General features: G+C 41.8%; 1 protein-coding gene across 1 annotated transcript in view; it reads left to right on the top strand.

The window, feature by feature from the left end:
• Positions 1-26,710, top strand: part of LOC106562885 (DENN domain-containing protein 1A) — a 273,596-nt gene that overhangs the window by 186,154 nt on the left and 60,732 nt on the right. The window contains exons 11-13 of the mRNA XM_082958057.1: positions 5,666-5,711; positions 5,917-6,018; positions 25,858-25,983. Coding sequence (XP_082814183.1) covers positions 5,666-5,711; positions 5,917-6,018; positions 25,858-25,983 — 274 coding nt within the window. The remainder of the gene's footprint in view (positions 1-5,665; positions 5,712-5,916; positions 6,019-25,857; positions 25,984-26,710) is intronic.

The raw sequence follows: 26,710 nt of genomic DNA, 5'->3' as shown, positions 1-26,710 counted from the left end.
TCAAACATAGGTATCTCCCTAACAGGGAGTGTGGCCTGTTTGTGCTGTAGTACAAGGAGGTCATCAATTTCATTCTGCCTTTGCATGACAGTAGAGAGGTTATCATGGCTGGTATTATCGCTGATACCCGCAGTGTTGATTCTGTGTTGATTGCTAGACCTTGCTGTTGGCTGCTGAAGGGTGTGGTTCATGACTGTTTTCTGAATAGGTTTTGATGTCTTTGTTGTCGGTTGTTGTAAAACCCTTTGTAGTGGTGTCTTTGGAACTGCACCTAATGCAGCAAACTCAACAGGTGATGGTTCAGGTTCCACATAGACCTCAGGTACCTGGTTCTCAAAATAAGAGTTCATTCCATCTTCTTGGCTTAGTAAATGGGCTGCCACAGCATGGGATTGAGAAGTTGACTCACTCTCCAGGACCTTCAGTGTGGCATTATATGCTGCTATGTACGTTTCCAGTGCCATTTTCTCCATCCTAACATTCAGTTGCACTCTCTGTTGTTCCAGTTGAGCTTTGTTGTTCCCGTTGAGCTTTCTGTTGTTCCAGTTGAGCTTTCTCCAGTTCCAGTGCATGCTTGTCCTGTAATGATGCTTGGCGAGCTAGTAGAGCTGCTCGTTATGCCTCAGCTTTTAAGCGTGTAGAGGACACTGAGGAAGCCGTCTTAGAATACTTTGTTTTACTTGATGTTTTTGACACATTGGAAATGCTGTCGTGTGGTTCAATGAGCGTTTGTGGCTCAACTTCAGCTTTTTTCCATATTTCCACCTCTTTCAGGAAATGTTCATAAGTTCTCATTCTTGGTTGATAATAGTTAATGCTCTCCTGTTCCTGTTCCTCCTCTGTGACCCGCTCTAGCACAGATTCATGAGCATTCTTAAAGTCATTGAGAACAGCATCAAATGCTTCAAGACTCTCATTCACAGTTTCAATGTTTCCTCCATCAACAAGAAGGACTTTTATTTCATTCATTTTGCGTGTACACACTCCAAGTTTGCCTCTCCGGGCTGCATAGAGTGAATTTAAATGCTCCTCTTCCCTCTCCAGTGGAGTCTTATTTTGGATTTCGTCCTCCATCATTCACTTTTAGTTCACTCAATTTACAATGACACAGTTGTTGGTTTGATTGTTAAACGTAATGCCCCTTTAGACCTCCTTTAAATGCTTTAAAACACAGTCATCCATTTCAGCATATTGACCCATTTTGAATTGAACATGTGCAAGTTCGGCATTTTAGTTGCGTTTTAAACATTTCATCCCTTTATACATTTTGTCCCTTTAATGAAGTTTGAACACGCAGTATCATTCGTTGCGTGGATGCATTGCATTTCCACGTTAGGCCAAATATTAGACATATGATTAGGTTACATTGGGCATAGGATCTCAGTGTTTCCCAAACTTAAACTTCTTAATTGTTTTCACAGCGCTGTGTTTTGAATTCCATTCCCAAGTTTATCAAACATTCCAATTATAAGCACATTTGCGCTTCCATAATATGCATGATCAAATGAACGCATTGAACAGGGCAGCTCATTCATTCGCAGTGGTTACTCACGGCTGGCGAATTCTAGGAGTTCAAGTCCTTCCAAGCGAGCTGTCCTTATGGTATGAATGCAATTACAAATAGAACAATATCCAGCGTGTGTCCAAAACCGGAGATTTCCTTCCGATAGCAATCCTTCACGGAGTTTTTTGACTTGATTGTAGTGGCTTCCTTTCCTCTTTACCATAGCCACTGCCCAAGCCTGAAGCGGGGTTGTTTGGTACGCATACAGCCCACACTCAAGGTTTCCAAAAAGCCAAACATTCAATGTGATCCAGGGATATGGTGCAACAAAAATGTTTATTCTTCTTATATCTAACAGGAAAATGAATATCCAATCAACTTAAAACATAGGTTACTTGATATGGAAAATACACAATATGACCTGTCTGTATGGTCAAAAAACTATACCGCTCCCGCGTCTAGCAAGGACTCCTCCCCCCAAAGGCCCAACTTCCTGCTTTTATCCTAACACACTTACTGCAGTACAATGAATGGGCAAGAGGGGGGGGACAAAACTAAGTTACACTAACAACAAATGAATACATCTCAATCAGGTAAATATAAATCATAAAAGTACATACCTAATATTTCATCATATACATTCATATTTACATAAATATACATAAGCTCTGTATGTTCTGTCTTTTATACAAATATGTCCAAATAGGCTCTAACAAGCACAAACACAGTTCTTACAAAGTTATGTCCTCAATGTGACCAGTTTATTTTTGGATGCAATGTTCAGACATTCACAGAAGTAACTACAGCATACACAATCATCCAAACCGGAAAATGTAGGCTACATTAGTCCTAGCGCTAACTGAGGAAAGACATAACACAAGCGGTCATATTTAGAGAACTCCTGGCTGACATAAACCACAATATGAATTAGCTAATAGCAATTACTATTTATAATTCATCACGTCACGGTTGAGCTCAACATTGATCGAAATAATTTCGTAAAACACTTTCTAGAAATCAAAAGTTATCCGAAAATGGGTAGTTTGTGCGCGCCGCCATTTATTAAATTTTTTCATCAACCAAAGATAATAAGAGGAGACAAGATCAGTTTGGTCTGTTTGCAGTTTACTCCTGAAGTTTACTCAAAAGATAATTGAACCATTCCTTCACCTCATTATAACATTTCTGGTCTGACAGACATTTACGTGACATCAAGAATGCATTGTATAATGTCAACAAACATGGCGCCACACATAGCTGGCAAACAGCTTAGCATTAGCTCATTATAATCAGTACAACAAAATACCCCAAAATAATTTTACACACATCATAGGTGTCCATTATAATCTATGCAATAATCGGAATGCATTATTTGTCAGCAGAACTTGAAAACGTGAATAAAACTGTAAATACATTATGCTCCATAACGTGACATGACATTCATACGTACAGTACCAGTCAAAAGTTGGGACACACCTACTCATTCAAGGGTTTTTCTTAATTTTTACTATTTTCTACATTGTAGAATAATAGTGAAGACATCAAAACTATGACATAACACATTTGGAATCATGTAGTAACCAAAAAAGTGTTAAGCAAATAACAATATCAGCTTCACCTGGAATGCTTTTCCAGCAGTCTTGAAGGAGTTCCCACATATGCTGAACACTTGTTGGCTGCTTTTCCTTCACTCTGCAGTCCAACTCATCCCTAACCATCTCAATTGGGTTGAGGTCAGGTGATTGTGGAGGCCAGGTCATCTGATGCATCACTCTCGTTCTTTGTCAAATATCCCTTACACAGCCTGGAGGTGTGTTTTGGGTCATTGTCCTTGTGGAAAAACAAATGATAGTCTCACTAAGCGCCAACCAGATGGGATGGAGAATCGCTGCAGAATGCTGTGGTAGACATGCTGGTTAATTGTGCCTTGAATTCTAAATAAATCACTGACAGTGTCACCAGCAAAGCACCCCCACACCAAAACACCTCCTCCATGCTTTACGGTGGGAAATACTCATGCGGAGATCATCCATTAACCCACACCGCGTCTCACAAAGACACGGCGGCTGGAACCAAAAATTTGGACTCCAGACCAAAGGACAAATGTCCACCGGTCTAATGTCCATAGCTCGTGTTTCTTGGCCCAAGCAAGTCTCTTCTTCTTACTGGTGTCCTTTAGTAGTGGCTTCTTTGCAGCAATTCAACCATGAAGGCCTGATTCACACAGTCTCCTCTGAACAGTTGATGTTGAGATGTGTCCATTACTTGAATTCTGTGAAGCATTTATTTGGGCTGCAATCTGATGTGCAGTTAACGCTAATGAACTTATCCTCTGCAGCAGAGGTCATTTTCCATTCCTGTGCGGTCCTCACGAGAGCCAGTTTCATCATAGCGCTTGATGGTTTTTGTGACTGCACTTGAAGACACTTTTAAAGTTCTTGAAATGTTCCGTATTGACTGACCTTCATGTCTTAAAGTAATGATGGACTGTCCTTTCTCTTTGCTTATTTGAGTTGTTCTTTCCATAATATGCACTTGGTCTTTTACTAAATAGGGCTATCTTCTGTATACCCCCACTACCTTGTCACAATACAGCTGATTGGCTCAAACGCATTAAGAAGGAAAGAAATTCCACAAATGAACTTTCAACAAGGCACACCTGTTAATTGAAATGCATTCCAGGTGACTACCTCTTGAAGCTGGTTGAGAGAATGCCAAGAGTGTGCAATGTTGTCAACAAGTCAAAGGGTGGCTACTTTGAAGAATCTAAAATACATTTTGATTTGTTTAACATGTTTTTGGGTAGTACATGATTCCATATGTGTTATTTCATAGTTTTGATGTCTTCACTATTATTCTACAATGTAGAACATTGTACAAATAAAGAAAAACCCTTGAATGAGCAGGTGTTCTAAAACTTTTGACCGGTAGTGTACATACGGCGACTTTCGGAAAGTATTCAGACCCCTTAACCTTTATAACATTTTGTTACGTTACAGCCTTATTCTTAAATTGTTTAAATAGTTTTTTCCCCCTCGTCAATCTACACACAATATCCCATAATGACAAAGCAAAAACAGTTTTTTTTCTTTCTTCAAATGTATAAAAAAAAAAAAAATCACATTTACATAAGTATTCAAACTCTTTACTCAGTACTTTGTTGAAGCGCCTTTGGCAGCGATTACAGCCTCCAGGCTTTTGGGTATGACGCTATCAGCTTGGCACACCTGTATTTGGGGAGTTTCTCCCATTCATCTCTGCAGATCCTCTCAAGCTCTGTCAGGTTGGATGGGGAGTGTCACTTCACAGCTATTTTCAAGTCTCTCCAGAGATGTTCTATCGGGTTCAAGTCCGGGCTCTGGCTGGGCCACTCAAGGAAATACAGAGACTCGTCCGGAAACCACTCCTGCGTTGTCTTGGCTGTGTGCTTAGGGTCGTTGTCCTGTTGGAAGGTGAACCTTCATCCAAATCTGAGGTCCTGAGTGCTCTGAAAAGCAGGTTCTTTCAGTACTTTGCTCCGTTCATCTTTCCCTCGATCCTGACAAGTCCCCCAGTCCCTACCGTTGAAAAACATCCCCAGAGCATGATGCTGCCACCACCATGCTTCACCTTAGGGATGGTGCCAGGTTTCCTCCAGACGTGAAACTTGGCATTCAGGCCAAAGAGTTCAATCTTGGTTTCATCAGAACAGAGAGTCCTTTAGGTGCCTTTTGGCAAACTCCAAGCGGGCTGTCATTTACTGAGGAGTGGCTTCCGTTTGGCCACTCTACCATAAAGGCCTGATTGGTGGAGTGCTGCAGAGATGGTTGTCCTTCTGGAAGGTTCTACCATCTCCGCAGAGGACCTCTGGAGCTCTGTCAGAGTGACCATCGGGTTCTTGGTCACCTCCCTGACCAAGGCCCTTCTCCCCCAATTGCTCAGTTCGGGCAGTGTGGCCAGCTCTAGGAAGAGTCTTGGTGGTTCCAAACTTCAGGTGGACTCCAATCAAGTTGTAGAAACATCTCAAGGATGATCAATGGAAACAGGATGCACCTGTTCTCAATTTAGAGTCTCATAGTAAATGGTCTGAATACTTATGTAAATAAGGTATCTGTTTTTTATTTGTAATACATTTGCAACATTTCTGGTGGTTTACGCCACTGATCTGTTTGTGTTTTGCAGTGCGCCCATGCCCTACCTCATTGGAGTACATTCCAGCCTAATGGAGGTAAGTTCCTAACAACAGACAGGTTTATAAACTCAACTCATAAGTATGTTTGTGTATGCATGTCTGTGTGTGTGTGTGTGTGTGTGTGTGTGTGTGTGTGTGTGTGTGTGTGTGTGTGTGTGTGTGTGTGTGTGTGTGTGTGTGTGTGTGTGTGTGTGTGTGTGTGTGTTCGTGTCTGTTTGACTGTGTGTGTCTCTCCCTGCAGAAGGTGAGGGGGATGGCCCTGGATGATGTGGTAGTCCTCAACGTAGACAACAACACCATGGAAACACCCTTCGACGACCTCCAAAGCCTGCCTAACGACATGGTGAGACACACACACTACATAGACGTGCGCATGCACACGCAGGGCCGTCCACAGACTTTCATATCTCAAAGTTTTTTTTATGTTTGTTGCATAGGGCTATTTCTGACACAAAACACTCACTCAGTGTAGCTTTTAAGAAAGCTACACTGAACAAAAGTATAAATGCAACAAGTCAAGTGTTGTTTTATGAGCTGAAATATTAGATCCCAGAAATGTTCCATATTCATAAAAAGCTTATTTCTCTCAAATTCTGTGCACAAATTTGTTTACATCCCTTTTAGTTAGCATTTCTCCTTTGCCAAGATAATCCAACCACCTGACAGGTGTGGCATGTCAAGAAGTTGATTAAACAGTATGATCATTACACAGGTGCACCTTGTGCTGGGGACAATAAAAGGCCACTCTAAAATGTACAGTTTTGTCACACAACACAATGCCACAGATGTCTCAAGTTTTGAGGGAGCGTACAATTGACATGTTGACTGCAGGAATGTCCACCAGAGATGTTGCCAGAGAATTTAATGTTAATTTCTCTACCATAAGCCGCCTCTAATATCATTTTAGAGAATTTGGCAGTATGTCCAACCGGCCTCACAATCGCAGACCATGTATCACCATGCCAGCCCAGGACCTCCACATCCGGCTTCTTCACCCGCGGGATCGTCTGAGACCAGCCCACCCGGACAGCTGATGAAACTGTGGGTTTGCACAACTGAAGGATTTCTGCACTATCTGTCAGAAACCATCTCATGAAAGCTACCTGTGTGCTTGTCGTCCTCACCAGGATCTTGACATATCTGCAGTTTGGCGTCGTAACCAACTTCAGTGGGCAAAGGCTCAACTTTGATGGCCACTGGCACACTGGAGAAGTGTGCTCTTCACAGATGAATCCCGGGTTTCAAGCGTACCATGCAGATGGCAGACAGCATGGGTGAGCTGTTTTCTTATGTAAACGTTGTGAACATAGTGCTCCATTTGGGGTTATGGTATGGGCAGGCATAAGCTACGGACAACGAACACAATTGCATTTTATCGATTGCAATTTGAATGTGACGAGATCCTGAGGCCCATGGTTTTGCCATTCATCCGCCGCCATCACCACATGTTTAAGCATGATAATGTACAACCCCATGTCGACGTGTACGACAGCGTGTTCCAGTTCCCGACAATATCCAGCTACTTCGCACAGCCATTGAAGGGGAGTGGGACAACATTCCACAGGCCACAATCAATAGCCTGATCAACTATATGTGAAGGAGATGTGTCACACTGCATGAGGCAAATGGTGGTCACACCACATACTGACTGGTTTTCTGATCCATGCCCCTACCTTTTTTTAAGGTGTCTGTGACCAATAGATACATATCTGTATTCCTAGTCATGTGAAATCCATAGATTAGAGCCTTATGCATTGATGTCCTTCTATGAACTGTAACTCAGTATAATCTTTGAAATTGTTGCATATTGCATTTATATTTTTGTTCCGTGTAGTTATAGTGCCTCCTCCCCCATTTACATGATGATTGATGTAAATCTGCTAGTTAGCAAGCTCCGTTTATTTTACTGATTGAGATTTATCTTCAATCATCGTTTCAGAATAATAACTTCATAATATAATGTTCATAATCTTCTAACTCATGATGGCTGGCTGGCTAGTGGCTTGTGTGGATATTTTAGTATATGGTGGTTAGCTAGAGTGTAGCAGCTGTGTTGCTGCTGCCCTGACACATGTGCAACTCCCGACTGAAGAAGGGATGGAGTTGGGTTGGAGGGTCATTGAAGCAGTGACTCTTCTCTGTCTTTCTGCCTCTCTCTGCATGTATCAGCCAACCAGACTATTGATGAGAATGTAGGCTAAATCAAGTTTTATCAAGTGTTAATCAAATGTTATGCTGCTGTGGCATTACTGTTGATATTTAAACTAGGTAGCTCACTACACATACTCGACCGGTGACCACATCTCTCAAGCCATGCATACTTGGATACTGGGCGCGCGTGAGCTCTGTTTTGGGCAGATAACAGGCGCAACCAACGGAAGGGGTGGGTGTGTCGAACTTGATGATGTCAGACTTGCTGGAAGTGGGTTCAATTATGCCACTACCCAAAAGGGCACTGGAGACTGGAAGGGGTGTGTAATCTGCACAAGTAGAGACATATCTGTGCACATGCCTGCAGACACTCACATACACATACATACCCACTTATCCAGCTCTACAGTTCCAGAACAAGATGGTCTTGAAGAGTGTTTCTTTCCAAATTGAATTTGATTGCAGGAATTTTTTGGGCAGCCGCCTAAGCGTTTTGTTTCGGGTCACCGAAGTCCAAACTGTGTAAAAAAAAAAGAGAGAAAAAAGAATTAGAAATTCATTTCTGGGATTGAAAAACTCTTTCAGTGTAAAATGAAATGACCGAAACCAGATATAAAGTATATAGAAAAGATAATGGACCTTTATGTCTTTTAATAATATAGTCTTTAACAACTAACAATCACTCAAATAAAAGCTAGACAGTCAATTGACAATTCCAAAAACATTTAATTTAGCAGTATTGATTTTGTTATTATGTTTGAGAAAATGAACACACCATTATCCATGGCACAATGAATAGAATTGCAGGAAATTGGCTTTACAACAGCAAAAATGGCTCTCAGCTCCGTGGAAAAATGTGTGTAGAAATGCAGAAATTGATTTAAAAATGCAAAAATGTCTACACCGCCAAGATGGGGGCCTCTAAAATGTTTTGCCGGGCTGACCACACCCATTAACATGCCCCCCGCCATGCCCACCACCTAAGCCCCATTTTGATTCAGAAAAAAACCTGCATTGGTACAAAATCTAAGAGTAGAGATGTATATGTGATTCCCATTTCAAAGCCTTGCATATCTCAAATCACACAGACTACTATCCCCTGCAGGCCAAATACAGTATATTATAAGCAAAAATATATAATATACAGTGAGGGAAAAAAGTATTTGATCCCTTGCTGATTTTGTATGTTTGCCCACTGTCAAAGAAATGATCAGTCTATAATTTTAATGGTAGGTTTATTTGAACAGTGAGAGACAGAATAACAACAACAAAATTCAGAAAAACGCATGTCAAAAATGTTATAAAATGATTTGCATTTTAATGAGGGAAATAAGTATTTGACCCCTCTGCAAAACATGACTTAGTACTTGGTGGCAAAACCCTTGTTGGCAATCAGAGGTCAGATGTTTCTTGTAGTTGGCCACCAGGTTTGCACACATCTCAGGAGGGATTTTGTCGCACTCCTCTTTGCAGATCTTCTCCAAGTCATTAAGGTTTCGAGGCTGACGTTTGGCAACTCGAACCTTCAGCTCCCTCCACAGATTTTCTATGTGATTAAGGTCTGGAGACTGGCTAGGCCACTCCAGGACCTTAATGTGCTTCTTCTTGAGCCACTCCTTTGTTGCCTTGGCCATGTGTTTTGGGTCATTGTCATGCTGGAATACCCTTCCACGACCCATTTTCAATGCCCTGGCTGAGGGAAGGAGGTTCTCACCCAAGATTTGACGGTACATGGCCCCGTCCATCGTCCCTTTGATGCGGTGAAGTTGTCCTGTCCCCTTAGCAGAAAAACACCCCCAAAGCATAATGTTTCCACCTCCATGTTTGACAGTGGGGATGAAGTTCTTGGGGTCATAGGCAGCATTCCTCCTCCTCCAAACACGGCGAGTTGACTTGATGTCAAAGAGCTCCATTCTGGTCTCATCTGACCACAACACTTTCACCCAATTGTCCTCTGAACCATTCAGATGTTCATTGGCAAACTTCAGAAGGGCATGTATATGTGCTTTCTTGAGCAGGGGGACCTTGCGGGCACTGCAGGATTTCAGTCCTTCACAGCGTAGTGTGTTACCAATTGTTTTCTTGGTGATTATGGTCCCAGCTGCCTTGAGATCATTGACAAGATCCTCCCGTGTAGTTCTGGGCTGATTCCTCACCGTTCTCATGATCATTGCAACTCCACAAGGTGAGATCTTGCATGGAGCCCCAGACCGAGGGAGATTGACAGTTCTATTGTGTTTCTTCCATTTGTGAAATAATCGCACCAACTGTTGTCACCTTCTCACCAAGCTGCTTGGCGATGGTCTTGTAGCCCATTCCAGCCTTGTGTAGATCTACAATCTTGTCCCTGACATCCTTGGAGAGCTCTTTGGTCTTGGCCATGGTGGAGGGTTTGGAATCTGATTGATAGATTGCTTCTGTCGACAGGTGTCTTTTATACAGGTAACAAGCTGAGATTAGGAGCACTCCTTTTAAGAGTGTGCTCCTAATCTCAGCTCGTTACCTGTATAAAAGACACCTGGGAGCCAGAAATCTTTCTGATTGAGAGGGGGTCAAATACTTATTTCCCTCTATAAAATGCAAATCAATTTATAACATTTTTGACATGCGTTTTTCTGGATTTTTTTTTGTTATTCTGTCTCTCACTGTTCAAATAAACCTACTATTAAAATTATAGACTGATAATTTTTTTGTCAGTGGGCAACGTACAAAATCAGCAGGGGATCAAATACTTTTTTCCCTCACTGTATATACATTACCAGTCAAAGGTTTGGACACACCTACTCATTCAAGGGTTTTTCTTTATTTTTACTATTTTCTACATTGTAGAATAATAGTGAAGACATCAAAACTATGAAATAACACATATGGAATCATGTACTAACCTCAAAAGTGTTAAACAAATCAAAATGTATTTTATATTTTAGATTCTTCAAAGTAGCCACCCATTGCCTTGATGACAGCTTTGCACACTCTTGGCATTCTCTCAACCAGCTTCGTGAGGTAGTCATCTGGAATGCATTTCAATAAACAAGTGTGCCTTGTTGAAAGTTACATTTGTGGAATTTATTTTGTTAATGCGTTTGAGCCAATCAATTGTGTTGTGAAAAGGGTAGGGGTGGTAAACAGAAGATAGCCCTATTTGGTAAAAGAGTCCATATTATGGCAAGAACAGCTCAAATAAGCAAAGAGAAAGGACAGTCCATCGTTACTTTAAGACATGAAGGTCAGTCAATACGGAACATTTCAAGAACTTTGAAAGTTTCTTCAAGTGCAGTCGCAAAAGCCATCAAGTGCTATGATGAAACTGGCTCTCATTAGGACCGCCACAGGAAAGGAAGACCCAGAGTTACCTCTGCTAGAGAGGATAAGTTAAATGCACCTCACATTTCAGTCCAAATAAATGTGACCTGATTCAGAAAACTAGGCGTATGTCACAATTCACGACTTCACAGGAGAGTTGTTTGAACGTAAACAATTTTCTTTGATCAAAATGCGTTTTTTGGCAGAAATGCCTTCTTGAACATGTGAACTTTCATGTGCCTTAATAACAAATGTGTATGCCATCTGTAAATGCGAATAAAATTGTTAAATTACAAACCTTGTTGGTTAACCACAAAAGATTGCTACCTTCCCACTAGCCATAATTGGCTGAGATAATGAGTGGGCTGGACATGCCGAAAGAGGAGTTTGGATTGGTCTGCCATAGAAGCTTGTCTTTCTGTGTTGGTAATCCTGTTGAACACAGCTTTTTTATGTATTGTGTAGTGGAGCTGCATAAGTATCTCTACTTTCTGGAGGATCAAGTTTTGAAATCAATGAAATTATATTATGATAGCTAAAGAGATGGAGGAAATACCTGTCTCCCCGGATTACATCTTCAAACTAAGGGCAGCCGTGGCATGGCATTCCTGACAGGGAGACATGTCCATGTACAATGATGTATACAGGTATGATAGCTAGCTACATTTTCTGATATTACATGTTTTCTAATTTTGACATGTTTTCTAATTTTTCATTTCAAGTTAAAGTGTACTGTTAGCTAGCTAGCTAACGTTAGCTGGCTGGCTCCCTAGCTGATGTTATTATTCGTTTCCCAGAGTCATTTGATGTTCTAGTTAGTCTAATGTCTAATGTTAGCTAGCTAAAATTGAACATGGTTGCTTAGCTCGCAGCACTGTGGCATTGTTCATTTTTGTTTAACTAGCTAATGTTAGCTGGCTAGCTCGTTACCTAATGTTATGTGACATGTGTGAACTTACACAAGTTGTGATTATGGTCCATTGTTTAGCTAGCTAGCTAGCTAGATGTCTTAACAAAATCCACTATGCAAGTATCCATTTCAACAGAATGTCACTGCAACTGTTCATAGCCAAAGCGAATTTATCTGCTAGTTTGACTATCTACTCCGATTTCAGACCACGGGTAATATTGTCTAGCTAGCTACATTTTCAGATATTACGCATTTCTAATTTTGAAAGAAAGTATTTTCATTTCAAGTTAAAGTTTACTGTTATCTAGCTAGCTAACGTTAGCTGGCTGGCTTGCTAACTAACATTACGTCATGTGTTGGGATTCATTGTTTACCTAGCTAGCTATCTAGCTACATTTCTTAACAAAAGACTTGTCTTTGTGTGCCAGAGCGCAGAAAAGCTGATGCATTTTTGAATGCTCAACACCCGTTGAATATGTCCGGTGTCAGTGAACGTCGGCAAGGAAGCGTAGTTCCTTTGTTGCCAGCAGCACAGTTACAGTCACCAACGCTCTGAAAAAAAAACCTAACCAGCTCTGCTAGGGAGAGTAAAATGGTCAGAGTGGGATGTTCTCTCATTATGTGTCTGGCAGAAGCTAGCCGATGTTAGCCAGTTAGCTTGGGTGCTTGACTGTCGTTGTGAGGTCAGAACTTTCAGATCAACCCTACTTATTGGCCAAAGCGTCCAGTGTGCGCTCTGAACGCAAAACGCTCTGAATTTGCAGTCAGGATAACATAACAGCCTAACCAGCTCTGCTTGGGCAAGTCATTTTCAGTGAGATCTTCTCTCTCTCGGTGTCTGGAAGTTGTTGGCAAGTTAGTACAGAACACTCGGATCAACCATTAAAGAGATGGGTGGGGCTAAGGCTTAAGAATGTGTGACCAATGCTGAATGGGTGTAGACAAAGAAGGGCTCTCCAATAGTACCAAAACATTAAAAGACGGCTTTCTCAAAAGTGAGTTTACAAGTTTATCCACTTTCAAAGCAGAATGACTTTCTCAGTGTTTCCTCAAATGCAGTGTATGATATACCATTTTGTAGCTCTGAGTCTCTACTTTTATCCAATGTAAAAAACAGAAATTCAAATGCTGCTACATAAGACTGCATCCAGGTGGTGAGTTACAAATGTTCAAGTAACAGAGTTCAAGTAACAGACACATCTCAACATCAACTGTTCAGAGGAGACTGTGTGTATCAGGCCTTCATGGTCAAATTGCTGCAAAGAAACCACTTCTAAAAGACACCAATAAGAAAGAGAGACTTGCTTTGGCCAATAAACACGAACAATGGACATTAGACTTGGTCTGATGAGTCCAAATGTGAGATTTTGGTTCCAACCGCCATGTCTTTGTCAGACGCAGAGTAGGTGAACGGATGATGTCCGCATGTGTGATTCCCACCATGAAGCATGGAGGAGGAGGTGTGGGGGTGCTTTGCTGGTGACACTGTCAGTGATTTATTTAGAATTCAAGGCACACTTAACCACACCTCACAGCTTTCTGCAGTGATAAACCATCGTAATCTGGTTTGCGCTTAGTGGGACAATCATTTGTTTTTCAACAGAACAATTACCCAACACACCTCCAGGCTGTGTAAGGGATATTTGACCAAGAAGGAGAGTGATGGAGTGCTGCATCAGATGACCTGGCGTCCACAATCACCCAACATCAACCCAATTGAGATGGTTTGGGAATTAGTTGGACTGCAGAGTGAAGGAAAAGCAGCCAACAAGTTGCCAATATAGGTGGGAACTCCTTCAAGACTGTTGGAAAAGCATTCCAGGTGAAGCTGGTTGAGAGAATGCCAAGAGTGTGCAAAGCTGTCGTCAAGGCAAAGGATGGCTACTTTGAAGGATCTAAAATATATTTTGATTAACACTTTTTTGGTGTTAATGATTCCATCCATATGTGTTATTTCATCATTTTTATGTCTTCATTTTTATTCTATCATGTAGAAAATAGTAAAAATAAAGAAAAACCCTTGAATGAGTGGGTGTGTCCAAACTTTTGACAGGTTCTGTATGTATATTTATACACTACCGTTCAAAAGTGTAGGGTCACTTAGAAATGTCCTTGTTTTTAAAGAAAAGCACATTTTTTGTCTATTAAAATAATATGAAATTGATCAGAAATACAGTGTAGACATTGTTAATATTGTAAATGACTATTGTAGCTAGAAACGGCAGAATTCTTTTTAGGAAATATCTTCTTAGGTATACAGAGGCCCATTATCAGCAACCATCACTCCTGTGTTCCAATGGCACATTGTGTTAGCTAATCCAAGATTATCATTTTAAAAGGCTAATTTATCATTAGAAAACCCTTTTGCAATTATGTTAGCACAGCTGAAAACTGTTGGCCTGATTAAAGAAGCAATAAAACTGGCCTTAGACTAGTTGAGTATCTGGAGCATCAGCATTTGTGGGTTTGATTACAGGCTCAAAATGGCCAGAAACAAATAACTTTCTTCTTAAACTCGTCAGTCTATTCTTGTTCTCAGAAATGAAGACTATTCCATAAGAGAAATTGCCAAGAAACTGAAGATCTAGTACAACGCTGTGTACTACTCCCTTCACAGAGCAGCACAAACTGGCCTATCCAGAATAGAAAGCGGAGTGGGAGGCCCCGGTGCACAACTGAAGAAGAGGACAAGTACAGTGCCTTGCAAAAGTATTCATCCCCCTTGGCGTTTTTCCTTTTTTGTTGTATTACAACCTGTAATTTAAATGGATTTATATTTGGATTTCGTGTAATGGACATACACAGAATAGTCCAAATTGGTGAAGTGTAATGAAAAAAATAACTTGTTCCAAGAAATTCAAAAATAAATAAAACGGAAAAGTGGTGTGTTTATATGTTTTCACCCCCTTTGCTATGAAGCCCCTAAATAAGATCTGGTGCAACCAATTACTTTCAGAAGTCACATAATTTGTTAGATTGCACACAGGTGGACTTTATTTAAGTGTCACATGATCTGTCACATGATCTCAGTATATATACACCTGTTCTGAAAGGCCCCAGAGTCTGCAACACCACTAAGCAAGGGGCACCACCAAGCAAGTGGCACCATGAAGATCAAGGAGCTCTCCAAACAGGGACAAAGTTGTGGAGAAGTACAGATCAGGGTTGGGTTATAAAACAATATCAGAAACTTTGCCCATCCCACAGAGCACCATTAAATCCATTATAAAAAATTGAAAGAATATGGCACCACAACAAACCTGCCAAGCGAGGGCCACCCACCAAAACTCACGGACCAGGCAAGGAGGGCATTAATCAGAGAGGCAACAAAGATTGGAATATCTGTCCATTGGACCACTTTAAGTCGTACACTCCACAGAGCTGGGCTTTACGGAAGAGTGGACAGAAAAAAATCCATTGCTTAAAGAAAAAAATAAGCAAACACGTTTGGTGTTCGACAAAAGACATGTGTGAGACTCCCCAAACATGGAAGATGGTACTCTGGTCAGATGAAACAAAAATATTGCTTTTTGTCCATCAAGGAAAACGCTATGTCTGGTGCAAACCCAACACCTCTCATCACCCCGAGAATACCATCCCCACAGTGAAGCATGGTGGTGGCAGCATCATGCTGTGAGGATGTTTTTAAATTGGCAGGGACTGGGAAACTGGTCAGAATAGAAGTAATGAAGGAATGATGGATGGCGCTAAATACAGGTAAATTCTTGAGGGAAACCGGTTTCAGTCTTCCAGAAATTTGAGACTTGGATGGAGGTTCACCTTCCAGCAGTACAATGACCCTAAGCATACTGCTAAAGCAACACTCGAGTGGTTTAAGGGGAAACATTTAAATGTCTTGGAATGGCCTAGTCAAAGCCCAGACCTCAATCCAATTGAGAATCTGTGGTATGACTTAAAGATTACTGTACACCAGTGGAACCCATCCAACTTGAAGGAGCTTTTGCAGTTTTGCTTTGAAGAATGGGCAAAATGCCCAATGGCTAGATGTGCCAAGCTTCTAGAGACATATACCCCAAGAGACTTGCAGCTGTAATTGCTGCAAAAGGTGGCTCTACAAAGTATTGACTTTTTGGGGGGGGGGGGGGGGGGGGTGAATAGTTATGCGGGCTCAAGTTTTCTGTTTTTTTTGTTTGAGAAACAGACGCCTCACAAGTATTCAACTGGCATCTTCGCAAAACACCAATGATCAATTAGCCTTTTAAAATGATAAACTTGGATTAGCTAACACAACGTGCCATTGGACCACAGTATCGATAGTTGCTGATAATGGGCCTCTGTATGCCAATGTGGATATTCCATAAAACATCTGCCATTTCCAGCTAAAATAGTTATTTACAACATTAACAATGTCTACACTATTTCTGCTCTATTTAATGGTATTTTAATGGACAAGAAATTTGCTTTTCTTTCAAAAACAAGGAGATTTCGTGTATATATATGTATACACATTACATTATATCATTTTTGTGGTTGGACATAAAATACTGTAAAATAACCAGGAAATTATCTCAAAGTGATTTTAATTTAAGTTATCTGTTCCCAAGTATTCCAATGCATAGAGGCATACAGTGACTTCAGAAAGTATTCACACCCCTCGACATTTTCCACATTTTGTTGCGCTACAAAAAAGAATATACTGCTCAAAAAAATAAAGGGAACACTTAAACAATACAATGTAACTCCAAGTCAATCACACTTCTGTGAAATCAAACTGTCCACTTAGGAAGCAACACTGATTGACAATACATTTCACATGCTGTTGTGCAAATGGAATAGACAACAGGTGGAAATTATAGGCAATTAGCAAGACACCCCCAATAAAGGAGTGGTTCTGCAGGTGGTGACCACAGACCACTTCTCAGTTCCTATGCTTCCTGGCTGATGTTTTGGTCTCTTTTGAATGCTGGCGGTGCTTTCACTCTAGTGGTAGCATGAGAAGGAGTCTACAACCCACACAAGTGGCTCAGGTAGTGCAGCTCATCCAGGATGGCACATCAATGCGAGCTGTGGCAAGAAGGTTTGCTGTGTCTGTCAGCGTAGTGTCCAGAGCATGGAGGCGCTACCAGGAGACAGGCCAGTACGTCAGGAGACGAGGAGGAGGCCAACAACCCAGCAGCAGGACCGCTACCTCCGCCTTTGTGCAAGGAGGAGCAGGAGGAGCACTGCCAGAGCCCTGCAAAATGACCTCCAGCAGGCCACAAATGTGCATGTGTCTGCTCAAACGGTCAGAAACAGACTCCATGAGGGTAGTATGAGGGCCCGACATCCACAGGTGGGGGTTGTGCTTACAGCCCAACACCGTGCAGGACGTTTGGCATTTGCCAGAGAACACCAAGATTGGCATATTCGCCACTGGCGCCCTGTGCTCTTCACAGATGAAAGCAGGTTCACACTGAGCACATGTGACAGACGTGACAGAGTCTGGAGACGCCGTGGAGAACGTTCTGCTGCCTGCAACATCCTCCAGCATGACCGGTTTGGCGGTGGGTCAGTCATGGTGTGGGGTGGCATTTCTTTGGGGGGCCGCACAGCCCTCCATGTGCTTGCCAGAGGTAGCCTGACTGCCATTAGGTACCGAGATGAGATCCTCAGACCCCTTGTGAGACCATATGCTGGTGCGGTTGGCCCTGGGTTCCTCCTAATGCAAGACAATGCTAGACCTCATGTGGCTGGAGTGTGTCAGCAGTTCCTGCAAGAGGAAGGCATTGATGCTATGGACTGGCCCGCCCGTTCCCCAGACCTGAATCCAATTGAGCACATCTGGGACATCATGTCTCGCTCCATCCATCAACGCCACATTGCACCACAGACTGTCCAGGAGTTGGCGGATGCTTTAGTCCAGGTCTGGGAGGAGATCCCTCAGGAGACCATCCGCCACCTCATCAGCAGCATGCCCAGGCGTTGTAGGGAGGTCATACAGGCACATGGAGGCCACACACACTACTGAGCCTCATTTTGACTTGTTTTAAGGACATTACATCAAAGTTGGATCAGCCTGTAGTGTGGTTTTCCAATTTAATTTTGAGTGTGACTCCAAATCCAGACCTCCATGGGTTGATAAATTGGATTTACATTGATTATTTTTGTGTGATTTTGTTGTCAGCACATTCAACTATGTAAAGAAAAAAGTATTTAATAAGATTATTTCATTCATTCAGATCTAGGATGTGTTATGTTAGTGTTCCCTTTATTTTTTTGAGCAGTGTATAAAACAATAAAACACTAACATATCTTGATTACATACAGTAAGTATTCAACCCCGTGAGTCAATACATGTTTGAATCACCTTTGGCAGTGATTACATCTGTGAGTATTTCTGGGTAAGTGTCTAAAAGCTTTGCACACTTTAATTCTACAATATTTGCACATTATTCTTTTTTAAAAATATTACAATTCTGTCAAGTTCTTTTTTGATCATTGCTAGACAGGCATTTTCAAGTCTTGACATAGATTTTCAAGCAGATTTAAGTCAAAACTGTAACTAGGCCACTCAGGAACATTCAATGTTGTCTTGGTAAGCAACTCCAGTGTATATTTGGCCTTCTGTTTTAGGTTATTGTCCTGCTGAAAGGTGCATTTGTCTCATAGTGTTTGTTGGAAAGCAGCCTGGACATAAAGTTAATTTCTTTGCCACATTTTTACAGGCTTCCATCTTTTCAGTCTATCATTTCGGTTAGTATTGTAGAGTAAATACAATGTTGTTGATCCATCCTGAGTTTTCTCCTATCACAGCCATTAAACTGTTTAAAAGTCACTATTGGCCTCATGGTGAAATCCCTGAGAGGTTTCTTTCCTCTCCGACAACTGAGTTAGGAAGGATGCCTGTATCTTTATAGTGACTGGGTGTATTGATTCACCAAACAAAGTGTAATGAACAACTTCACCATGCTCAAAGAAAAATTCCTGTCAATTTTACCCATCTACCAATAGGTGCCCTTCTTTGCTAGGCTTTCGAAGACCTCCCTGGTCTTTGTGGTTGAATGTGTGTTTGAAATGTACTGCTTGAGTGTGGGACCTTACATATAATTATATGTGTGGGTTACAGAGATTAGGTAGCCATTAAAAAATAATTTTTTAACACTTTTATTTATTGTACACAGAGTGATTCCATGCAACTTATGTTAAGCAAATTTGTACTCCTGAACTTACTTAGGCTTGCCATAACAAAGGGGTTCAATACATTTGAGCTTTTCATTTGAAATTAATTTGTTAAAATGTCTAAAAACATGAGTCCATTTTGACATTTTGTGGTGTTGTGTATCGGCCAGTGACATATATCCATTTTAAATTCAGGCTGTAACACAACAAAAGTCAAGGTGTGTGAATACATTCTGAACGCACTGTATGTGATCGTATCCCAATGAAATCAAGCTTTGAAATTATTCTGTTTTTGTCATACTATATGTGTCAAATACTACAGTGCCTTCAGAAAGTATTCATACCCCTTGACTTGTTCCACATTTGTGACCTGTGTCAAGTAGCTAGGCGTATGTCGCATGTCAGCAAACTGGATGCAGTCTATCACAGTGCCATCCGTTTTGTCACCAAAGCCCCTTATACCACCCACCACTGCGACCTGTATGCTCTAGTCGGCTGGCCCTCGCTACATATTCGTTGCCGGACCCACTGGCTCCAGGTCATCTATAAGTCTATGCTAGGTAAAGCTCCGCCTTATCTCAGCTCACTGGTCACGATAACAACACCCACACGTAGCACGCGCTCCAGCAGGTATATCTCACTGGTCATCCCCAAAGCCAACACCTCTTTTGGCCGTCTTTCCTTCCAGTTCTCTGCTGCCAATGACTGGAACGAATTGCAAAAATTGCTGTAGCTGGAGACTTATATTTCCCTCACTAACTTGAAACATCAGCTATCTGAGCAGCTAACTGATCGCTGCAGCTGTACATAGCCCATCTGTAAATAGCCCATCCAATCTACCTACCTCATCCCCATATTGTTTTTATTTACTTTTCTGCTCTTTTGCACACCATTATTTCTACTTGCACATCATCATCTGCTCATCTATCACTCCAGTGTTCATTTGCTAAATTGTAATTACTCCGCTACTATGGCCTGTTTATTGCCTTACCTCCTCACGCCATTTGCACACACTGTGTATGGACTTTATTTTTTTTCCTATTGTGTTATTGACTGTACTCTTGTTTATTCCATGTGTAACTCTGTGTTGTTGTTTGTGTCTCACTGCTTTGCTTTATCTTGGCCATGTTGCAGTTGTAAATGACAACTTGTTCTCAACTAGCCTACCTGGTTAAATAAAGGTGAAATAAAATAAAAATAACTTCTTCACGAGAGGCAATTTTTTTACTCAAAATGCGATTTTGGCAGAAATGCCTTCTGGAACATGTAAACTTTTATGTGCCGTAGTAACAAACTTATATGCCATCTTTAAATACAAATACAATTGTTAAATTATGAGCCTGGATTGGTCTGCCATTTAGCATGCTTCTGTCTATAACATGACCTGCTCCGTATGTGTAGATAATCCTTTCTACAGCGGCTTTTTTGAAAGATATCATGAAGAACTGCAAAAGTATTACTACTGCTCTCAACATTGCTGCCCTGAATTTAACAGGTACTATTGCCAAAGATCAGTGAGAAAAAGTTGTGATGGAATACTTTCTAGAGTACGATCGTGCCTTGCTGACTCTCTGACTCTGAAAATTAAGCAGACGATAAGGAAATCACTGATTTAGATAAAAATGTTTTCATTGAACCAGACATTGTAGATTCTTCTGATGACAGTGATGGGGAAGAAATGGCAATCAACAGTGTTGTTGTCACGGAAGAAGTTGACCGAGTTTTGAAATCAGTGGAATGCCCAGTGGAAGCAGAGAGATGATTGCCAAATGCAGAGAGAGTCAAAAAGAGAACACAGAAGGCTGTTGTATAAAACACCTGTCTCCAGATTACATCTTCAAACTAAGGCCAACCATGGCATCCCTCTTAAACATTCATCCATGTATACAGGTAAGAGTCTAGCTACATTTTCAGATATTATACGTTTGAAATTTTGTCAGAAAGTTGTTTTCATTGCAAGTTAAAGCATACTGTTAGCTAGTTAGCTAACGTTAGCTGGCTGACTTGCTAGCTAATGTTACGAGTATGATCTGTGTAGTAATATTATTTGTATCTCAGAAATTCATTTGCATTTCTAGTTAAAGCCCAATGTTAGCTAGCTAGCTAACATTAAACCTGGTTGGTTAGCTTTAGCTACCTGCAGATTCATGCATGGTAGTATAAATTGGGATTATTGTTCATTGTTTAGCTAGCTAGCTACATGTCTAAACAAAAGACTCCACTGTACAAGTAACCATTTCACTGTATGCTGTGCAGTTGACAAGTGCAGTTTGATTTTATTTGATATAGTGTGTGTACAGAGACGGTAATGTGAAGATCAACATGACCTGCAACAAAGTCAGATTAGGATATAGGTCAAGGACTATATATATATTTTTAATACTACTTTATGCTACTACTTTCACCGCTTTTAGTCTTGAAATATTTGATTGTTTATTAGACTACCTTATTCAATCTGTTTTGTACATGGCCTCACGTTAATTCTTAAAGAGATGGGTGGGGCTGAGGTTTAAGAGGGTGTGAACGATGCTGAATGAGTGTAGACAAAGAAGAGCTTTCTAGTAGGTGTACCAAAACAAGGGCCATTATCTCAAAAGTGGGGTTACACGTTAATCAACATTCAAAGCAGAATCACTTTCCCATTGTTCCTCAACTGCAGTGTATGATGTAGCATTCTCTAGCTTTGAGTCTTTACTTTTATACAATGTAAAGAACACAATTTAAAATGTTGCTACATAGAACCGAATCCAGGTGGTGGGTCACATTTTGTGTTTTTAGAAATATTTGCAAATTTATTGAAAATATCTCATTTACATAAGCATATGCACTCCTTTCATATGACACTCCAAATTGAGCTTAGGTGCATCAAATTTCATTTGATCATCCTTGAGATGTCACAACACCTTGATTTGATTCCATCTGTGGCCGATTCCATTGTTTGGACACACATGTCTATATAAGGTCCCACAGTTGACAGTGCATGTCAGAGTGGAAACTATACCATGAAGTCCAAGGAACTATCCGTAGATCTCCTAGAATTGTGATGAAGCATATATCTTGGGAAGAGTCTAATACAAATTCTAGTGTTGAAAGTATCCAAGAGCACAGTGGTCTACATCATTGGGAAACAAAAAATATGGAACTTCCCAGACTAGAGCTGACTGTATGACCAAACTGAGCAACCGGGCAAGAAGGACTTTGGTCAGGGAGGTGACCAAGAACCCAATGACAACTCTGACCAAACTACGGAGTTCATTGGCTGAGATGAAAGAACCTGCCAGAAGGACAACAGTCTCTACAGCACTTCACCAATCTGGGCTTTATGGGAGAGTGGCTAGACGGAAGCCACTCCTGAGGAAAAGACACATGACAGCACGCCTCAAGTTTGCAAAAAGGCAAATGAAAGACTCTGAGAGCATAAGGCAAAAGAGTCTGAAGACTGATGAGCAAAAATGTTACTCTTTGGCCTAAATGCAAAGCGCTATGTCTGGAGAAAAACATGCACAGCTCATCACACGTTTAACACCATCCCTACCGTGAAGCATGTTGGTGGCAGCATCATGCTATGGGGATGCTTTTCAGAGGCAGGGATCTGGGTGACTGGTAAGGATAGAGGGAACAATGAATGGAGCCAAATACAGGAAAATCCTTGATGAGAACCTGCTTCAGAGTGCAAACAACCTTAGACTGGGGTGAAGATTTACATTCCAACAGGACAATAACCCCAAGCATACAGCCAATGCAATGCTGGAATGGTTTCAGAACATGAATAATGTGAAAGTAATTGAGTGGCCCAATCAAAATACCAGACTTGAATCACGTTGAAAATCTGTGGAAAGGCTTGAAGATTGCTGTTCCCCACCACTCCCTATCTAACTAAGCAGAGCTTGAGAAAATCTGCCAGGAAGAATGGGAGAAAATTCCCAAATCCAGATGTGCAAAGCTGATGCAGACATACTCAAGCTGGAATTGCCGCCAAAAGTGCTTCTACAAATATTATATCAGGGGTGTGAATAGATATAAATGAGATATTTCTGTATTTCATTTTCAGTATATTTGTGACATTTTCTAGAGACATGTTATCACTTTGTCATTATGTGAATGACAAAGTGTAAGACAACAAAATGTGGCATGAGTCAAGGGGTATTAATATTTTTGAAGGGACTGTATATCTTGCGGTCAATGTGCAGTGTACAAATTATTTATAACTATATTCCGGCCCCCTGATCATACACTAGGCTTTGGCGGTAAACCGTATATACCGGGGTATTTGGAAATAGCCACGTGATGGTTTGTCAATACCATCCTGTGGCGGCAGGTATCCTAGTGGTTAGAGCATTGGGCCAGAAACCGAAAGGTTGCTGGATCGAATCCCCGAGCTGACAAGGTAAAAATCTGTCTTTCTGCCCCTGAGCAACGCAGTTAACCCACACAAAGGTCCCGTGTGGCTCAGTTGGTAGAGCATGGTGTTTGCAACGCCAGGGTTGTGGGTTCGTTTCCCACGGGGGAGCAGTACGGAAAAAGAAAAAAACGGACAGTACCTATAGTGTTAGTGTTTAAAGGTTGATTAAGCGCATCTCTGGCAGTATCACTGGGGAACATCAGAGGCCACGTCTGCTCCTAGAAACGGCGTAAACTTTTAAGAGACTTCCGTCCTATCATTACACACTCACCTCATCCTCTTATTCCCGTCTCTGTTCTTTTTTTGGTTTTGTCTTTTTTTTCTTCATTTAACGTAAGGCTGTAATTCTGGATTTTTGGTGGGTTTTCATGTCTTTTCATTTGTCTTGTAGTGTGTTTTGATAAGGGGACATTACGAGGTGTATGTGTGAGTGAGTGTGTGTGTCAGGTTGTTCTACTGGTGTAGAAGTCAGGTGCAGGAGAGCAGAGAGTTGTGATCAGGCGCACACTTTATTTATCAGAAGAAAAAGTGTAATGCGCGACAAAGTCACAAATGAAGCAAAAATGTTAAACAATTAAACATACTGCGGGTGAACATGGTACCCGGAAAAACCAGCCTGGCGCGTCACACAAAACACGTTACAAAGAACAATTCCACACAAAGACATGGGGGGAACAGAGGGAATATATATGTAGTGTGATTAGGGAATGTAAACCAGGTGTGTGGGGAAACAAGACAAAACAAATGGAACAATGAACAGTGGAGCGGCGATGGCTAGAAGACAGGTGACACCGAACGCCGCCCGAACAAGGAGAGGAGCCGACTTCGGCGGAAGTCGTGACAGTGTGTGTGTATTCTGGACAGGTAGAGGAAGTATTAAGGAAGCATTAGGAGGATGTGGAGCTGCTGGTGGTAGTGAGATGGAGGAAGCATCAGATCAAAGAAATGTGCAATGACTCAAAATACAATAGAATCAAGTTCCTGATAAGCGGCTGATTAGTTGCAGCCTACCACACCAGCACAGGTGTGTTGGAACAAAAGCCTGCACACCCAGGCAGTTGGGCACCCCTGGTGTTGATGAAGTGACGAAGGAAGAGTACTTGTTGAAAAGGGGTCTTCATTGCGAGACTATTGAATTGTATTCCCCAGGACTCTGTCTTTGGCCCATTACTCTTTCCTTATGACAGTTTTATATTGTGCATGATGTTACGCCTGAATGCAGAAAATGAAAGTCGTTCTACCTTCTGGACACACTGATTAACTTGAGCATTCACATTCGGATAGGATATACTTTAATGTCCCAGAGGGGAATTTTGTTTTAGACACACAGTACTGCTGTATACAAAATAGACACTGTACATTGAACTTACATGTTGACATTTCAAATCCACTCTTTTCCATTTCCTCCAAATAAAAGTACTCATGCAAACAAATGAGGGAGGAAATGACAACAACAATTCATTTGCGTGTCTTATTGGTCTTGCCTCTGCTGTGGTAGAGAACAAACCCAGGTCATGCCGAATGCTACTAAAAAGCTGTATTCTTTCCTACTGTTCTTTTTCCAGTCGCAAGTTTTTTGGGTTTTTGATAGAGGAAAAACTTTTGCTAACAAGGTAACCAAGCGTCTTTAATAACTGGGGGAGCTCGCTGCAGGAGAGAAGCGACAGGGGAAGAGAGAGATGGAAAGAGAAAGGATTACTTCAGCCCCCCCGCACTTCCTCCCGGCTAGAGCATTAGCCTAAATGGCTGTCTCATGGAGTGTGTTCATGTAGAATAACGCTGTTGTTGACTTGCCGGGCCGTTTTTTCAGCGGCGCTGTGCGTATGGATGCAAGAGAGGGAGAAGGGAGAGAGGGGGGCCTGGGGAACAGAAGGGCTGATTTTAAAATAGTGGGGTCTAGATGCTACTAGAGGGGATGAGAGACCTAAGGGTGAGAGAGACTATCTCTGGGGGAAAGGGGGAATGAAGGGAGGAAAGAGGGTTGAGATGTTGGTAGGAAAGGAGAAAGGGTATTGGGAAAGGAATGGATGAGTGAATGGAGAGAGGGATAGATAAAGACACTGGTAAGGTGAAAGGGATGGATGGATGATGGGAGAAGGTATTAAGGTCGGGTGAAAGAGATTGATGGATGGAGCCAAAGAGAAGGGATTGGGGTATGGATGGATTGAAATATGACCTGTAAATGTACCTATGACTATGTAGGTGAAAATGTTACACGTTGCTTATCACATAGTCCTTAGGTAGACTTCATAAACAATAGTAAGGTGTAACTGTTTGTTAATGTTTGTTTTCTCCAGGTGTCCTCCTTAAAGAACCGCCTAAAGAAGGTTTCCACAACGACAGGAGACGGCGTGGCTCGAGCCTTTCTCAGAACACAGGCCGCTCTCTTCGGCAGCTACAGGAACGCACTGCAGATTGAACCGGTGAGCCATACTGAGGGAGAACAAGAGAGAGTGGGAAGAGGGGAAGGAGGGAGGGAAGGTTTACAGTTAGGAGTGAGAGTGAGAATGTGAGAGACAGAGAAATAGACAGTTTGTCTTTGTAGCTGTGCTATAGAATGGTTACAGTGAGGCTTGAGAAAGAAAGACAGAGGGAGGGAGAGAGAGACACACACTCACACAGAGAGAAGAGTGACGTGTGTGTGTACTGTATGTATGTGTGAGTGTGTCTGTGTGTGTGTGTGTGTGTGTGTGTGTGTGTGTGTGTGTGTGTGTGTGTGTGTGTGTGTGTGTGTGTGTGTGTGTGTGTGTGTGTGTGTGTGTGTGTGTGTGTGTGTGTGGTGTGTGTGTGTGTATCTGCCCACACGCTTGTGCACATGCACGCTTCTGTCACTGGATAATAGCATTAGTGATGCAGATCCCCGTGACCCCCAATGTAAAGGGAGGGAGAAGCCCCATAGGATAGTCCCCTTACGTGAGGTAGCAGTCCTCCCACCAGGGGAGACAGAGAGGGGACACACGTCCTAACAATGGCACAGCTTGTACCCCCGCACTACGTATGGGGAAGCCGGTGCCTTCCTTCCACCTCCAAGCTGTCACTGCCCTGTAGCTAACCCTCACCCCTAAACTCTAAACCCCTAACCTGCACTCTCTCTGAACCAAGGACCCGTCTGCCTAGGAGACATTAGGGATTCCAAAGACTTTCCTGTGT

Source organism: Salmo salar, chromosome 11 (assembly GCF_965601325.2).
Source record: "Salmo salar chromosome 11, fSalSal1, whole genome shotgun sequence".
In the NCBI taxonomy this organism is placed as follows: Eukaryota; Metazoa; Chordata; class Actinopteri; order Salmoniformes; family Salmonidae; genus Salmo; species Salmo salar.
Note: the sequence above shows the minus strand (reverse complement) of the source record. Positions and strands in the feature narration are given on the sequence as shown.